This window comes from Hordeum vulgare, chromosome 2H (genome assembly GCF_904849725.1).
Source record: "Hordeum vulgare subsp. vulgare chromosome 2H, MorexV3_pseudomolecules_assembly, whole genome shotgun sequence".
Lineage (NCBI taxonomy): Eukaryota > Viridiplantae > Streptophyta > Magnoliopsida > Poales > Poaceae > Hordeum > Hordeum vulgare.
In genome coordinates, this window is record NC_058519.1 from 644597750 (window position 1) to 644616695 (window position 18946).

General features: G+C 42.3%; 1 protein-coding gene across 1 annotated transcript; it reads right to left on the reverse strand.

The window, feature by feature from the left end:
• Positions 1-13920: 13920 nt before the first annotated feature.
• Positions 13921-15114, reverse strand: LOC123428893 (senescence-specific cysteine protease SAG12-like). Its single transcript, XM_045112999.1, has 3 exons — positions 14914-15114; positions 14644-14833; positions 13921-14522 (listed from the first exon to the last, which is right to left on the reverse strand). The coding sequence occupies exons 1-3, from the start codon at positions 15112-15114 to the stop codon at positions 13921-13923; spliced, it is 993 nt and encodes a 330-aa protein (XP_044968934.1).
• Positions 15115-18946: the final 3832 nt, after the last annotated feature.

Here is an 18946-nt window from a genome sequence, read left to right on the forward strand (position 1 = left end):
GAGAGCAGTGTCTTGCGCTACAGCTGCTAGCATTCATTTTTCCGTGCTTCGGTACTTCTCACTATTTGTGGAAAATGTTTGATTGGCCGTGGGAAAGCTGGGTCACTTAGTTCCCCAGATCTTGCGGTCTTGCGTGAAGCCCTTTATAACGATAAAACTTATAGATTGGGCACTATAGTAACTCAACGGTTGAACCTTAACCGTTCTAAAGGTGTTGTCTATGGTGGTATCTATGCTACCCGTCTTGCCAGACACTTTGAGATACCCATTTGATTGGAGGAGGAAGAAGAGATTCTTCTTCCCGAGAAATATCTAGATTACGATAGCATGGTTCCCATGACTTTCTTGATAGAGATATGGGTGGTAGGATGATTTATAACCTGGTATTTAGTCAGGGTACTTGTGAGACTATTACTTTGCCTGCTCCTTCTTTGTTCAATCTTCATGGAGGCAGGTACACTATTATGCCCTCGGACATCTACGCATATTGGGGATTAGCCCAACCATAGGTGCCCGTGCCTGAGCCGCCAGTCGAGTACCAGCCGCCAGTTTATCAGTGGGAGCCACAGGAGCTCGCACAGCAGTGGCATCCACAGTCTACTCCGGAGTATCCAGGAGCTGGTTATTTCCCTCCTTGGGAGTAGACCAAGTTAGGCCAAAAGTCTAAGCTTGGGGGAGTACGTGTTCTCACCGACTTTACATTCTTGTTTATGCTTTCACTTTGTTAGCCGGTGTTCACACTTTGCCACTGTATCATCCATGCTAGTTTATTTTCTTTTTCTCGTTTTCTTTTCGTGTGTCTGTCTAGTTTGAGAAAAACCAAAAAGATTTTCTTTTTCTTCTTTTGCTTGTTGGGAGCTTTCTCGTGTAAATAGTTTTCTTTTCCTTGGGTCAAGGTAGAAGATATTGGTTACAATGTTTAGTGGCTCTTGCATGCATACCTGTTTAGCTTTCAAAGAGCCATATTACTTTGTATTCTCCTTTGTGTTTGCCTGCAGATTCCAGCGTAGTCCAATGCACGAGCACTCTTATTATTGTTCACATCATTCGGTCGTGCAAGTGAAAGGCAATAATGACGATATATGATGAAGTGACTGAGCCTGGAAAAGCTGGTATGAACTCGATCTATTTTATTTTTGTAAATATGACTAGCTCATCATGCCTGATTCAGCTTTGTCGTGAGAGAAACATGTTTGCAATGACAACTTAGAGATCATAGTTTCTTATGCCATGCTTAAGTAGCTAGGAGCTTATAATGGTTTGTCTTGGTTGCCAACATGAATGTTGAGATGACTATGATGTAGTATGATAGGATGGTATCCTCCTTTGAATGTTTCAAGTGGCTTGACTTGGTGCATGTTCACGCATGTAGTTGAAACAAAATCAACATAGCCTCTATGATGTTCATGTTCATGGTGATTTATGTCCTACTCATGCTTGCATTCAATGTTAGTTAATATCAATGCATTTTGATGACTGTTGTCGCTCTCTAGTTGGTCGCTTCCCAGTCTTGGCTAGCCTTCACTTGTACTAAGTGGGAATACTGCTTGTGCATCCACTTCATAAACCTAAAGTTGTGCCATATGAGTCCACCATACCTACCTATGTGCGGTATCTACCTGCCATTCCAAGTAATTTTGCATGTGCCACTCTCTAAATCTTCAAGAAATAATTTGTTTTGCATGCCCGAACCGCTAATGTGGTGACAGGGGGCTATTGGTATCTTCCATGCTAGGCGTGTTATCCTCGATATGTGTTTATTCACTATCATTCACGAGAAAGGGGCCGGTAATTGGAATTCCCAGTTCCATGCTCAAATCGAAAAGATAATTGCAAACAAAACTCCCCCACGATTGATGTTGGTTTGGACGGTACCCGAGGATTCGGCTAGCCGTGGAGTGTAATTGATAGGTGGTGGGGGAGTCAAAACTTTACTTTTCTGTTTGGGAACCGCCTATAGCATGTGTAGCGTGGAAGATGTTGAGAACTCTTAGTCATTATGTTGACAATGAGAGCATGCCACCCAAAATTATTATCTCTGTTTTCAAAGCTTGAGCTCTGGCACCTCTGCAAATCAATGCTTCCCTCTGCGAAGGGCCTGTCTATTTATGTTCCTGTTGAGTCATCCTCCTCTTACAAAAGCACCAATTAGAGAGCACCTCTGTTATTTTTATGCTTTGCTTTTAAGTGTGTTGAGTATGACTATGACTGGATCTTCATTGCCTTGAATTACAATGTTTAGTCAGCCCTTGGTCTTTTAAGGTGCTCTGCATTTATGTTTTGCGGTCTCAGAAAGAGCTAGCGAGATACCATCTATTCGTATTGCTTCATGTTGTTTTGATTGAAGTGTTGACACTTGAGGCTTATTATTATTTGCTCGCTAGTTGATTATGCCATTGATATGAGTTTACCGTGAGACCTAGATGTCATTTGCTTGTGATGTTGCTGAAATTCTGGTTGTGAGTTAGACATAGTTGCAACAACAAGATCAAATAGAGTTCGTCATAGTTTTTCTTTTGCCTCTCTCAGTTTGTCAACTGAGTTTCTTGAGGACAAGCAAGGCTTTAAGCTTGGGGGAGTTGATACGTCTCCGTCGTATTTACTTTTCCGAACTCTTTTGCCCTTGTTTTGGACTCTAATTTGCTTGATTTGAATGGAACTAACCCGGACAGACGTTGTTTTCAGCAGAATTGCCATGGTGTTGTTTTTGTGCAGAAATGAAAGTTCTCGGAACATCCTGAAAATTTACGGAGATTTTTTCTGGAATAAAAGAAAAATACATGCGCAAAGATCCACTGGAGGGGGTGTGCCAGTGGGCCACAAGCCCACACGGCGCGGCCACCCCCCTAGGCCGCGCCATGCAGGCTTGTGGGGCCCACGTGGCACCACCGCCCCCAATCTCAGCTCTATATCTTCCGTTTCGTCTGGAAAAATATCAGAGAGAAGGTTTCATCGCGTTTTGCGATACGGAGGCACTGCCACATCATGTTCTTCATCTGGAGAGCAGATCTGGAGTCCGTTTCGGGCTGCGGAGAGGGGAAATCGTCGCCATCGTCATCATCAACCTTTCTCCATCGCCAATTCCATGATGCTCTTCATCGTTCGTGAGTAATCTCATCATAGGCTTGCTGGACGGTGATGAGTTGGATGAGATCTATCATGTAATCGAGTTAGTTCTTGACGGGGAATGATCCCTAGTATCCACTGTGTTCTAGATTGATTTTGCTACTACTTTGCCATGCTTAATGCTTGTCACTAGGGCCCGAGTGCCATGATTTCAGATCTGAACCTATTATGTTGTCGCCAATATATGTGTGTTTTAGATCATATCTTGCAAGTTATACTCACCTAGTATGTGTTATGACCTGGCAACCCCGGAGTGACAATAGTCGGAACCACTCCCGGAGATGACCATAGTATGAGGAGTTCATGTATTCACCTTGTGTTAATGCGTTGGTCCGGTTCTTTATTAAAAGGAGAACCTTAATATCCCGTAGTTTCCATTAGGACCCCGCTGCCACGGGAGGGATGTACAATAGATGTCATGCAAGTTCTTTTCCCTAAGCACGTATAACTACATACGGATTACATGCCTACATTAGATTGATGAACGGGAGCTAGCCACATATCTCTCCATGTTATAGTTGTTACATGATGAATCATATCCGTCACACTCGTCCATCACCGATCCACTGCCTACGAGTCTTTTACTACTGGTCCTCGCTACGTTACTTTGCCTAGGCTTGTCCCTTGCTACAAGAGGGATTGGACCACTTTGCTGCTACTGTTGCTACTGCTGTCACTTTGCTGATGCTGCTACTATTGTTCCTTACTACTCCGCTGTTACTTTTTGCAAGGCTCTTTTTCTGGTTCGTTGCCTGGGATAGGTGAGCGGCACTGACATCTCGTCAACAAGGCTTTTTCTGGCACCGTTGCTATCATACTACCTTGCTACTGATACTTTGCTTGCAGACACTAATCTTTCAGGTGTGGTTGAATTGACAACTCAACTGCTAATACTTGAGAATATTCTTTCGCTTCCCCTTGAGTCGAATCAATAAATTTAGGTTGAATACTCTATCCTCGAAAACTGTTGCGATCCCATACGCTTGTGGGACATCAGACAACAATAAAAAGAAATTACATTTATCCCAATGTATACTAACCATGCACAAGGTATCATCAAGACCAAAATAACGATGAAGATTATCAGATTCTTCATGCCACCAAACCAAGTCTGACATACACACTTGCTTACTCCATCACCGCTCTTCCGGTTGCATCGTAGCTGTGAGCAATGATACTCAAATGAATCGTACATTTCACGATGACTTGCTTTGAGCAGGAACTGGGAGTATTGATCCTCTGCCCGCTGCCTAGTTGGAAACCCTTTATAGTCGGTATTGCTGTAATGTTCACCTGTTCATGATATTTCTCCCATGAATCATACACTCTAGGAGACCTCCCTCTACACACCGCATACCACCTCATCTACCAATAGAAGAATATGATTTGAACAAGCATAACACGAGAAGCAACAAAGGTTTAGAAGAGCACAAGCAAAACATAGCCAACATAAGCATTAATGATTTGTATTCAAGTTATACTGTCAGGCTACACATCAACAAGTACATTTATTACACTTCGTCTAAAGTTGGGTGATCGATAGCATACATTCATCTAGCATATTCATCTAACATTTCATCCAACATGTAGCATTCATAACATCTAACATATATATCTAGCATTCATCCAAGCTCACCAAAAAAATGATGGCGCCATCCGGAGGGGGTGGGGTGCCGACGGGGAGGGGAGAGCGCGGGGCAGGGGGAAATGAAACCAAAATGAGAAAAGCTCGAAGGGAAGGAACTTAAGTATACCGCATACCTTTACCGAGAGTTTGTCGGTGCGACTCTCGGATAAAGTAAACCTAAATCTCCAATTCACATTTTCGACGGGAGCTCTCGGTAAAGATAAAACCCTACATCTCAGGGAACAGTCCACCCTGGATCACCTTGTGTCAAGGGCATTGCCGAGAGCAGCTCTCAAAAAAGACATAATCATATTATTCATTTTAAATATTTAGCAAATAATGCAAAACTTTTACTGATAAATGTGACCATTAGGACCACATGGCAGGTAAGAAAATGTTTGTCTCACGTGTTTTTACCGAGGGCGACGTCGCTGCTCTCGGTATAATTAAATCAAGTGACGGCGCCGTCTATTCCTATCTGACATGCCACGTGGATACTCTTTGTCGAGAGCGGCTCTCGGCATCTGCCCGGTTTGCTGTTCGGTGCGTGTTCTCGGCATATATATGTTTGCCGAGAGCATGTGGTTTGGCTCTCGGCGAAGAGCGTGACACCCGGCGTATACGAAAATTCCAGTAGTGAACGGATAAGAAGATGGAGGTTTGGAACTCATCGTTGTTGTTAGAAATTAATTAGTAAATTAATCCAAGGGGTGTGTCCAACCCGAACAGTCGTGTCTCCTCTCTCTCTCTATTGCCAACAGGCACCTGTTCTGGAGGGATGCCTCCGAACAGGCACCTCTTCTTCGCACCTCTTCCAGATGTATATATACTTGAGAATCAATAGAAATCAGGACCAATCGTCCATTACTTTTATTCAATCTCGTTTTACTCTAACACGTTATCAGCACCTAGTTTCTACCGAAAGCAAAATAGATCAGAATCGAAGGAGAATCGAGTGCCGGTGAGGATGGCCGTCGCCGCTATGGTGGTCACCACCACCAAGCCGGCAGGCACCACGCCGCTGCACGCGGCCCCATCGTGGTCACCTCACCAATGGACTCAGCCCTGGTGCCGTTACTCCTCATCTCCCGCAGATGAATAAGAGACTCGATCCCTGGCTGGTGCGCGTGCCCCCACCTCCGCCGGCGCCCGACTTCAACCTTCTGGTGGGCTACTGGGCTATGCCCTCCGGCAAGTTTGCTCGGGGCCACGACTCCATTCCCGCGGAACCCGGTCCGTCCGTGCAGCCCACGTCGCTGTCGTCTCCATTCCAGCGGTTGTTGAGACTATCACGCCTGCGCCGGCCTCAAGCCAGAGTCGTGGTTGTCGATGTGAACACTGTCAAGCCATCACGCCTGCGCCGGCCTAAAGCGCTCGTCGATGTCATGGCCCTCGGCCTTCCGCTCACGAGCCCGCGGTTGAGCAGCCACACTGGTACAGGGAGCACCAGAGGCCCTCGGGCTCGCAAATGATGCCTCCAACGGCGTCGCTCCCGGCACCCACCTCCAGTCTCCAACACTCTCGACATCTGAGAAGAAAAGGCGCTCCGGAGTCGCCTTCATCGCGCACGGGCGCTCGCCGTCGAGCAGCCGCTCCGGCTGCTGGTCTTGACCGCGTCAGTATGCGCCGGTGCCGTGGCCTCGCCGCCCGCAACTGTCCATGGCCGCGCCTGACCTTGGTCGCGCAGGACTATGGCGCCCGTGGCCGTCCGGCCACGCCCAACGCCAAGCCGCCCCGAGCGCGGCCGCGCTAGTGGCCGCCCTGCGTGCCCTGTATCCGTGGCGCCCGTGGCCGCCCGTCCGCACGTGCCGCCGGATCCCTCGCACACCGGCTCCGTCTATGCCAACAGCGCCAGCCCCATCTCCACAGGCCACGACCGCTCATAGCGCAGCGGCTCGACACTCCCGTCAGCGGAGGCGACTCCCAGAGCGGAGCATGGTTGAGGCACAACCATGGCCTCCAACGCGAGGCGTCGTGAAGTGGCTTCGATTCTTCGGACGCCAAGACGCATGCGTGAAGGCGTGGCTCTCGCGTGCGAGCCCCTTATGTGCGTTGGATACGCTGGCGGCCGCTTCTGTGGACCTCAGCGCTCAACGATGCGGCAGCCGGCTCGCCGAGCGACAGCGCTCTCCGGCGCGGCCATCACATAGCGCAGCGGCCGCGTCCGGAGACCTGCGGGTCAAGGCATCGCGTGCGTGAGCCAAATCAATCTCTCGATTGGTAATCACACTAGGCATTTGGATAAGAAACCTTATCCCTTCTCTTGTTTTGCAATATGATACTTGTATTTTCAGGAATTAGCAAAGCAATCTGATTTAGTGGTCCAGGCCAATATTTGCACGTCATCCTTCAATTTGGGGGATTTCGTAATTTGGTCATCTTAACGGTGCTATTTACTAGCATGAATCTGTTTTAGACCTATTAAATTCAGTACATCAGTATTGTTCTGTTGAGTACCGAGTTGTATTTCAGATCTTAAGTTGATGTAATATATTTCCACGTTTATCATGTGTTGAGATTAATTACATCCATTTGCAATAGAGATTTTAAATCTCTTGCAAAGATAAATTCAGTACATGTGCAGTACTATTTCTGAGTTGAGTACGAGGTATTTCGGAATGTATGTATCTTCATGTTCGTTACATGTCGAGATTAATACATTTATTTGCAATTGAGATTTTAAATTTCTTGCAAATGGAATCAATTCACCTTAGTTGAGCCTTTGGCTTGATACAAGCAAGAATTGATATGCAAAATTCCAAGTGTTGTTTTTCAAATTGATGGTTGGGATCACAAGGTAGTCATTTGGATCTACTGTCTATGCAGATTATCAATGACTACTGATAAAGCCTACATTTTGTCGTTTCGACATTACGGTTGCTTTACAAAGTGCTCTTCCACACATTTTTCTAAGTCATGACATCAGGCACTACGAGAGAGTATCTACTGATTTCATCAGATTAACTCCATAGTGCTGCGAGATCTACTCCATTTTGGAGATTATCTTCAAGGTGTCATATTTAGCAATTTGAGATTCACATTAATGGTTTCAAGATAACTTCTTGAAATACCCATTAATTTTACTAAATTTATTACAACATCAACCATGATGGTCTTAAATTTACTGTAGGTAAATTAATTATCTCTGGTTTACCCAAAGAGGTAACATATGACTATATGGCATCACCCGTACTAAAATTTACTCCTTTGAAGCAATTGTTGTTGTTCACTAAAATGATTTACTATCATAGTAAATTCATGCATGATTGTTATATGTTGAATGGTACTATCTACCAATATCAATTATTCAAGCCTCATTTTGTTTGAATACGTCATAGAGAATTATGCAAATATTTGGATACTCCAATGATTACATTTTATTACATTGATAAAATACATGACAATGGAGCCTACGTCACCATTTCTAATTATAGTGTCGTCCATCATCAAGATGGATCCCATAATTTATGGCAATGATTGAGTGTCTCAACACTTATGCAAGGTCCACATCACATCGTGGTTATACTTTCATAGTGACTAACCAATGTTGAACACGCAAAATCTATACGTTTTGGCAATGACTCTAAAGTCACACACTTCCTCAAGAATGAAGTCCAAAACATTAGCAATAATTTCATCACATGTGTTGTATTGAAGGATACACCCAGGTTCACCAAGGATCACCTTGGCCATGATTGTTCCCAAACAAATCATTTATTCATTGATGTCACTTACTCCTAGTAGTAAATTAAATAAATGCATTAGCATTTTCAAGTAACACATGGCTGACATTTCCAAATACACCAAATGCATGATTTGGTGGGAGTATTTATTTTAAGATGATTCATGACATCAGTCATTATATCCACATGTGGCATCGTTGCCACTATAACTCCACCTTGGGAAAATGTGACATGGCTATTATCTTAATAGCTAATATGTGCATATGCATTTTATAAATCACCAACTTCACTTAGTTGTCAAACTAAGTACATAATGGATGAATATTTATTCACCTTGAATATTTCCCTTAAGAGAAACATGCTGCCCCGAGCACATTTGGAATGATCACCCAATAATTTTTCAAGACTTCAAGTCTATCGCAACTTACAATTTTGGTAATTACAAAATCAACTTGAAGTTGAGATCTCATGATCTGACATTTTCATATGCAGATCAGGTTGAAAATCCCTTGATACACTTTACATCTCCTTATGATGGTATTACCATTTTCATGGTAAAGAAACATGTTTTTTCTTAAACTCATCATATTCACCCAACGGGTGCTTCAAATATTTGCTAGCATTGAGAATACTATGCATGTCACTGGTCACAAAATAGAACAACGAGGCATTCAAAGTAAAGTGGAGGATAAAGACAACCAATGACATAATTACCTTTTAATTAGTAATTGATCATTTTAAAAAGATTACAAAGACAACTCTCAAGTTTGTCAAATGTGTGGTTACATGAATATCATACCTATGATTACCAAACCCTCAAACATATGGTCAAACCACACCATGAGTTTATTAAAAGGCAAATAAGTTCATTGTGGTATTTGAAAATTTGCAAACATACGACCAGAAACTATTCTGGTAAATGATGTTCTCGAATCTTCATCAGAAGGAGAACCAAAAATATAGTGCAATAAAAGAATGATCAATTCGTTTGTGCCTATGATATGTTTGCATAACTCATTTTTCCATAATATGGGAGACCTCATGTAATATCCCGATCACTCCCAAAATATTGTTTGCCTATAGTCGTACTACTACATGTAGTATAAATGTCCAATATCCTATTTCTTGGACATTATATTTGATAATTTTTGCATGTATGAATCAATTCATACTCAGTTTTGTTGCGTACACAATAATTTTCTAAATCTTACAAAATATTTGATTTTCAGCCTTACAATCCTGGTTTGGGGTTGATTAGAAAATTATGGACAATTCTATTGGTCATAACTTAACAAGTTGCAAAATTTCCCAAATCATCAGATTTTATGTGCATCACATGCGTGATAGGGAAAAATTAATTTAAGGCACTCTCACCTTACAATTCTAAATGAGCCACTCGTTCTTCCTTGAACACATTCAGAAGATATGTGGATTACTCAACCATTATGTGGTATTATACAAATACTTCATGGTACTCATGGAAACATTTATAAAATGATTTCTAGTGTGTCTCTTGTCACACAAACCATGAATGATATAACTAAACTAATTGCTCAAATTCTCAAAGTAAGAGCAAGTTATCCTAAACAAGGGATAAATCCATTCGAATGGACAACTTCGTTGAACTCATTTCACAAGCAATGTCTGATTATACATAATACTTTATCTACATACACATAATGGTTTAGTTCAATATCTTATCAAATATAATGAAATTAATAATATGACCAAACTTATAGAATCGTAATTTACTAGCCTCATGCTAGACAAATACGGCATTACACACCGTAAGTATGATATAAATCATACCAACTGCATAGCATACTACTTTCTCCTTGTAGTAATTACGTGGTAATCAACGAAGTATTTCCTATCTGCGATAATTCGGTTATATACCAATATCACCACTTCAGAATACATCAATGGGCTCTCACAAAAAAAATAGGGATCTATGTGAGGAATAAAAATTTATCCGTCAATCAAAATTATTCATAGCCCGTATGTTGATTGCATCAGCAATAAGGACATTTCTGGCATTAGGGGGAGATTAGTACCACAAAGAATGCCAAGAAATAAATTAGAAATGTTATTAACATTCAATCCTTATATCCACGTACTCAAAGAATCTGAACAAGAAGTTTAGAATCACATATTTGCAACACATTGCAAATCTGCCACATACATTTACTGATGACAAAGGTGTTACTCAATTATATTCCTGCAGTAAAGTGTCAGAAAGAGTGGAGGTACCTAATAAACCACTCTTCTCCCCAAATGAGAGCAATAGGGGGAGAAATCTGACCACACGAGATATAATCTTGCATATACTTCCGCGGAATAGAGGAAATCAAATCCTCAACCAGTAAATGTAATTCAACATCAAGTTGAAAGACACATCACTGGATGCTCATCATCCAAAGCCCGACATAAATGTGCACAAATGTTTTGGTGTCGGGACATCGAAACACCTTGACTCCATTGTTGTAGGAAATCACAAGGAGTTAAAAGGAAAAAAATACATTTTCACAAAATTCATCGATTCCACTAGAATCATATAAAATAAAGACTACATTTGTCGACATATATTTCTTCTAAAAATTGCTAAACCTTTTGGGCCCTGAACCAAAATCCATGGTAGAGTGCCTCTTGTACTCATATTGGTTCACATAAAAGGAAGCAAGTAATGAAGAATAGCACTCGCTCATCAAAGAGTGGTATTTACCACAGTAATACCTACTCCTCATAAGTATCTTCCATACGGAATACTAAAAACTTCTTATTCATAGACAAAGTCAATGAGGTTGTGATAAAGCGAGGCTTGTAGCAAAAGGGTTCACGCAGAGCCCCTACATCGATTACGATGTAACATACCTTCTTGGTATGAGTGGAATTATGTTTCGATAATAAATACCATTGGCAGTACAAATAATATTATCCATGTAGTTAATGGATGAAGTGACTACATACTCATATGGGTTACTCATTTCGTAAATTTATAACAAAGTACCTCAAGGGCTTACAATTCCGAATCCAAAATAAATCGCAACATATATGTGTAAAATTTCAGAAGTCACTCTATGGCTTGAAATAGTCGGAAATCATATGGTACTACCGACTAAATGAGTTCCTTTTTCAAAGGATTACTCAAAGGATGATAAACTGTTTATGTGTTAATAAAGGTATCCCAAATTTGAATTCCTTATATCACCTCAGTGTATATCGATGATTTCATCATCAATGTCTCTACAAGACCTAAACATACACAAAATCATCTCAAGACGGAAAATTTGGATTTAACCAAATTTAGTTTAAGTTTACAACTTGAGCATTCTATCAAGAATTAGTATCAGTCTACATATATCCAAAACATATACGAGAAGTTCAATTTGGATATATCATATCAACAAAAGACATGTATGGTCATACTACCTTTGATAAGGTACAAACCATTCATACCTAGGGGAGATAATGAAGTGATACTAGGACCTGAAGTTCTATATCTCACTAATGCCAAAGCACTCATATACTTGCAAACTACGTCAGGCCTGACACTATATTTGCTATCTTTATTCAGAGTGCAAACCCCAACAAAAGGTATATGGTTGATATAAGTAATATCATCTTATATCTGAAGATTACAGTAAATCTTGGATATTTCCATCAGGAAATAGAAGATATGACCATGATATGATGTAATGATATTGGCTCTTTATTTGATCCCAACAACGCCATATCAATGACTGAATTTGCTGGAATAGCCTTCACATGGAAGTCATATAAATGGATTTTAATGGTTATTTCCAGTTATCATTCTGACATGGTTGCTTTATCCTAAAGCATTGCAAAAATATGTATGGCTTGGCAGAATGATTAACCACACTCAAAATCATGTGGTCGAGATTCAACAGAATCACATAACTTGATTTATCAAGATACTTTCACTTGTGTTACTCAATACCTACAGGTTATATGAAGAGCAATATCATAAATCACATTGCTAGAAATTACTTATCCTCATGGATTATAGAAAATTGAGGAAATAATTTGCAAACAAAATATTGTGATAATCCAACAGATTATACACAATCTCATGTTCATGTCAATGGTAATGGTATGAGACATCCTCCATATTTGCAAAGTTCAGGGGGAGTAATCTCCAGACTATAACCTATTAACAATCATCGGATTGCATATATTGTACTCTTTTTCCCTTGATGAGTTTTTCCATAATGGTTTATCATAAAAGGTTTTTAACGAGATAATATAAACACAAGTGTCTTTATATGCCATATCATTTTCTCCTTGTATTTTTCCCACTGGGTTTTAAAGGAGTTTTCAATGGCATGTAAGATTGCACTCTTTTCCCTTATGAGTTTTCTCTCAAGTTTCTCATAATGGTTTTTAATGAGGCAATATCTTCTCAAAGATCATATGTCATACTTTCTATTTTCCCTATCGAGGTTTTTAAAGGAAGTACTCAAGACATATCAATTGTTTTCTAAACTTATCAATGAGTTTTCTCCTTCTTCAAAGGTTTTCTCATATGAGTTATCAAGAGACAATGATCATCATATGTTGCATCATTTTCTCCTTATTTTTCCCAAAGGGTTTGAAGGAGTTTTAGCAACATATCTACTCTATTCTCCTCATATTTTTCCCACAGGGTTTTTGGGGGAGACTCTCAAGATTATCTGGAAGATTTCTCAAGATGAAAGATCTATATGCAAGAAGCTTTCAATGATGAAACATTCAAGGAGCGGTGTTGTACAAGGGGGGGTGTTAGAAATTAATTAGTAGATTAATCCAAGGGATGTGTCCAACCCGAACAGTCGTGTCTCCTCTCTCTCTCTCTCTCTATTGCCAACAGGCACCTGTTCTGAAGGGATGCCTCCGAACAGGCACCTTTTCTTCGCACCTCTTCCAGATGTATATATACTTGAGAATCAATAGAAATCAGGACCAATCGTCCATTACTTTCATTCAATCTCGTTTTACTCTAACAGTTGTGTTGTAAAGGGTGTTAGTTTTCCTTGCTTTGGTGGCAGAACACATCGGTGTGCGTCGTCGGTGTCGTTGACTGTGCACTATAAATGTTTGGAAGCCAGCGTGGTGGCTCCGAAAACTGCCTTCACACCATAGGGTGTGCCACTTAAGTGTGAGAGTCAGCAGCTAGACCAGTGAGCAACCCAGCCGGGTCTATTCCCTTTGAGCTTGATGAAAAGGTAGAGCTCTGGTAGATTGCTCGCTTTAAAAAAATAACTAATAACAATGTTTAGATATCAGTGGATGTTAAAGTTTCATATGGAAGATGTTCAACATATACCAGTCAGATATACTAGTTTAGATATACTAGGAGCACCGCAACATAGATAAAGAAAACTATAGGTCGCAACTACACCAGCAAGGTATAATAATCATCAGATATGAAGTTGAGTAGGGGATATAATTTTACACGTAAAAAAGTCCAACCACATTCAAGATCCATCAGTCCTCGAGCACCGGATGAACTCCTGGTTTCATGAAAATACCCAACGCACCACGCTCATCGTCGACGTGCCTTCGGATCCTCCCAAAACCTCCCTCGCCCCAGCCTGGTCCCCACGAGTTCTTGAAGCGCCAATACTTGAGGCCGGCTGAATCAGTGCCGTAACCAACAATCAGGACGGCATGCCTCCACCCGGTCCCGCCTTCGACAGCTTTGTAATCCATTATGCCTCCTGTATAGTTTTCAAGTTCATCCGAGCCTTGCAAAGACACAACTACGGGCTGCTTTGCCACAGCCTTCTCTAGGGCGTCCTCCGTTGGGTCGACAAATCGAAACCCTGATATCCTTGCTGCCGCTTCTTCCGTTTCGTACCGCTTGCAACCCGATTTACTCCTGCGAGCCATGTATGGGTAGGAGGATTCGCTCAAGAGCCCATTGTCTTGTATATGCCCGAAGGCGTTCTCTTTGAAGCCGCGTTCGCAACCACCGCTCTCCGTGTCACAGTCGATGAGTTCTTGAACCGACAATGAGATCAACTGCGAGGTGTTTTGATAGTGCGCGGCTTCGACTGAGGCTACAATAGCCATGGCCCAACAACATTCTGCAACATCCGCACGATCGATCGGGTTAAGGTGGTTATGAATTGCACGCACGCTACTTCCAAAAAAAAAAAATAGTCCAGCAGTGGAGATTAATAAATAATTAAGGTCAAGGACACTCACGACAGTTGTTTTGTCTCCTCACAAGTGGAGAAACAACACCGGTTTTGACCCAGTAAACCTCGGACGGGCGTAGGTTATTGCCCATATACCAAAGTCCAACGCTAAGAATAGACGACAATCCAGCTAATGCCATGGCCATGGCCTGCGGGTTGAGGCAGCTATGGAAAAAGCCAGCACTTCCCGGCTGAGACTGCAATTTTTTATCACCAGAAAATATTCAGTTTCATCATCAGCAAACACACGGCGGAAGAAAAGGGAGTACGTAGGTACGTGTAGGTGTTGCCGCTTATTATTGCTAGCTCCGTCCGGCCTCGACGGCGACCCAGACGCCGCGGCGTGACTGCAGAACCGCCGCAGTTGTGCAGTGCCGGCGGGCATCTGCGCCCACTTAGCGAACTGGGGCACCATGGAGGTCGTCCTGAACTGGCCGCACTTCACCGGCGGGGACGCGAGGCTGGCGATGGCAGTCATCGACCCGCCGGTGCACGAGAAGCGGGCCGTTCTCGTTCGTAACCCGTCGATGGAACCAAGTCGCCAGCCTCCAATTCTTTCGTTTGTCTATAGTCTATGCCCCACCGATTTCTTTCACAAAAAGTACGTCGCCTGTTCGACGTTTCCGGTTTTTGTGGTACTAGCAGATTTTTTCTTTCCAAACTGGCTGTACATACCTAGAAAAGAACTGATAAAAACTATCTCTAATCACGTGCGTACGTACGTGCAGGTGTCTCGGCCTGCTAGCTCCCCTAGTCTGTCCTCGCCGCGACTCCCAACGCCGGAAGAAAAGGCAAAATTGTCAAATTTGACCGTTGACGAAAGTATTTCATAAACTGAACCGTGTTAAATAAAAAATTATTCAGCTAACACTTTTGTGTAACATTTGCCGGTCAGACGTCATACTGCATTGTGCGACATCTTTGTTTTAGGCGTCATACAATGCAGCATGCACTGTGTGGCACCTATGGCTTAGGCGTCATACAGTATAGTATGACGCCTAAGCCAAAGACGTCACAAAAAAATCAAACGGATGAAATTTTTTAAAACATGATTCAGTTTATGAAATACTTTAGTTCTTTGATTGAATTTTTCCATTTTGCCGGAAGAAACATGCCACATCTGCATGTCTGCACCCCGCTCGACAATATACTAGCATATCTCGAGCCGGGCCTAAACACCCCGTGGTACAAAACCCAGGCCCGAGCCTGAGCCCGGCCTGACCCGATCGTCGGGCCTAATTTTTGGGCCCAGGTCCGGCCCAACGTAGGCGTAAAATCAGGTTCCCACGCGCCCGGGCAAGGCCCGGGCCCGACCTGTGGGCAAGGCCAGGCCGGGTCAGGCTTTTTCGGGCCGGGTTGGGCCGGGCCGATCGGGCCGGACTGCCCATGGCTAGATATACTCGACCGCGACCTGGTCTTGAGCAAACAAATCGCCCTGCGTCCACGTCGTCGTCCCCCTATCTTATCTAAATTATTAATTGCTCCCTGAAACGCTCTGTTCTACAGCGTGATAAGCAAGCCCACAAACGAGAGTACATGCTCCATGTCATGTGCGTCGCCCAATCCACATCACTCGTCTCCTTCCTCTCATCTCAATCAATTCATCGCGCCCACGCCGGGCACTCCCAAACGAGAGTACATGCTGCATGTCATGCCCTATGTCAGATCCGGCAAGAGCATCCCTCCCCCCCTTCCTTCAATTCTTCTTCTTCTTCTTCCTCTTCCTCTGATGCGTGAGTGCGTGCGTGCGATGTGCAAGCAGCTTCTTCCCATACCCTCTCATCTCATGTGCTTGTGTAAGGAAGGAAGGAAGCAAACTAAGGGTGTAGGTGGTAAGCCACCATCTCCACTCCTCTCATATCCCCTCTTCTCTCCCTCTCCCTCTCTGACCCATGTTTCTTCCTCTTCTTTGTAGATGGAGGAGCACCTCTTAATATCAACGTACATCAGCAAGAGAAGTCTAGGCACATCAACATGGTGAGCTTCCAATCTGGATTTTTGAATAAAAGGGGTTCCCCCTGCTCCATTTTTATTGAATGAAGCAACGAAGTCATGAATTTTTACATCCATAGCAAAACCCCATCATAGCGACATCAACTCCGATGAAACATTCAAGAGCTAGCGAAAAAGTTCAAAAGCAGGAACAAAGTGGACATATTACAGACGAGGCTATTAAGTTTTGCTCTCAGTTTGGTGACCATGCGATGCGCAGCAGCTCTCCCCTGAACTTGTCCAGCTTAGCGATGAACTCTTTAGGTAGGGAATCCCCATACCCCCAAAGGACTTCTTCCTGGTAATCAACCCCCAGTTGGCCAAATGATACTTATGTTGGTCTCCCATATTCCCCCAGAAAAAATGGGCCATCTGCGAATTAATAGCATCTATTGCCCATTTGAGGAATTTAATAACCGCCATAAGATAAGTAGGGATACTAACTATGCAAGCACATAGCAGAATTAGCTTACCTCTATAAGTAAGATGTTTACCCAACCATCCAGAAATGCAACTAATAATCCTATCAATGATTGGTTGAAGGTCCTCTCTACGCAATTTGTCAAAATGCAGTGGCACACCTAAATATTTGATGGGAAAGGAACCAATCTTGCAACTAAAGATCTGGGCAAACAATTTAGTCATCTCTTCTTCAATATTAATTGTGAGAAGATCACTCTTATGAAAATTGATTTTTATCCCAGAAAGGTTTTCGAAGCAAGATAAGATCCATTTAAAGTTTCTAGCTTTGTCAGAGTAATTTGCTAAGAAAAGCAAAGTATCATAAGCATACTGTAAACTAGTAAACCCTCCATTAATGACATGAGGCAGAAGCCCCGAAATTAAGTTTTGTTGAGAAGCTTTAATCAGCATTTTAGAAAACACATCGGCAACCTGATTAAAAAGAAGGGGAGAGATTGGGTCCCCTTGCTTGAGGGCTTTACCACCCAAAAAATAGGGTCTAGTCGCATCATTAATGCGGACACTAAAGGTACTTCTAAGAATCACACTTTTGATTCACGATATCCACCTGGATCCAAAACCCCTAGATCTCAGCATTTCAAATTGAAATTCCCAGCTCACTCTATCATATGCTTTTTCATAGTCTAGCTTGAGCACAAGCTCTTGAGTTTTGGACCGCTTAATTTCATGAATTACCTCGGGTGCTAACATCACACTCTCAAGAATAAATCTCCCTTTAATAATAGCAGTTTGATTTGAGGAGATCAATCTATCCCCAATAGGAGATAACCTGGTAGTCATGGCTTTAGTTAGAATCTTACGTGCGCAGTTCCCCAGACTAATAGGTCTAAATTTCTTCATATCCTTGGTATCTACTTCTTTAGGAATTAACACAATTATGGCATAGTTAAACTTATAGATATCAAGTTTACCCTCTTCAAAATCTCTTACCATGGCCATGAAGTCGTTTTTAATCAGTTCCCGGAAAACCTGGTAGAATCAAAATGAGAGACCATCTGGGCCTGGTGCACCATGTGCATAAGAACTAAAGATGGAATTTTTTTAATTTCCTCCTCAGAAAAAAAAATCTGTAATGATTCATTTTCCTCCGAAGTCACCAGTTCATCTTCCTTCCAAAAGGAAGGGCCCAGACTTATATTATGTTTCTGTTCATATCCAAAAAGATTTTTATAGAATGATGTGGCAACCTCCAACATCTCTTTGGTAGAATGAACAGGGCCATCATCACCATTCAATTCAAACAAGTGGTTCTTCCTATGACGATGGTTATCTAAGGCATTTAAGTACTTATTGTTCTTGTCACCAGCTTTGATCCTCCTATCTCTGGAACGTTGTCACAAAGCAGTTTCTTCTTTTTTCCAGATATCATCAAATTCTTTCTTAATCTCCTCCATTCGGGTCATATCAGTGTATCTAACCGATTAGACTCTGAGAAGACATCAAGGATATCAAATTCTTGGAGAAGATCTTTTTTCTTTCTCTTCAAAGCAGCTTCTAAATTTATACTCCAACCCTTAATCTTTTTTCGTAAAATTCTAGTATTATTCAACCAGTTATCAACAGCCACATCTCGGCAAGGGGTGTTTTTCCAAGTTATGTGAACTAGGTCTTTGAAGTCAGGTTGGTCCAACCACCATTTTTCAAATCGAAATGGTTTAGGGGAGGTAACCCTCCTAGCTTTAGTATTTAAAAGAAAAGGGGTGTGGTCACTCCATACACGTGGGAGAGCAGAAAGGACAGATAGGGGGAAATGAGCATCCCAAGATGTGGACACAAAAACACGGTCAAACATCGCAAAATAAGGATCATCTTGGTTGTTACTCCAAGTATAACTC

What these genes read in the sequence shown, in the direction of transcription:
- LOC123428893 (XM_045112999.1), bottom strand. Translation starts at nt 15,114, where the DNA reads ATGACTGCCATCGCCAGCCTCGCGTCCCCGCCGGTGAAGTGCGGCCAG. An exon ending in ATAAGCGGCAACACCTACAC is followed by an intron (nt 14,834 to 14,913) that starts GTACCTACGTAC and finishes AAAAAATTGCAG; the next exon opens with TCTCAGCCGGGAAGTGCTGG. An exon ending in GAGGAGACAAAACAACTGTC is followed by an intron (nt 14,523 to 14,643) that starts GTGAGTGTCCTT and finishes CGGATGTTGCAG; the next exon opens with AATGTTGTTGGGCCATGGCT.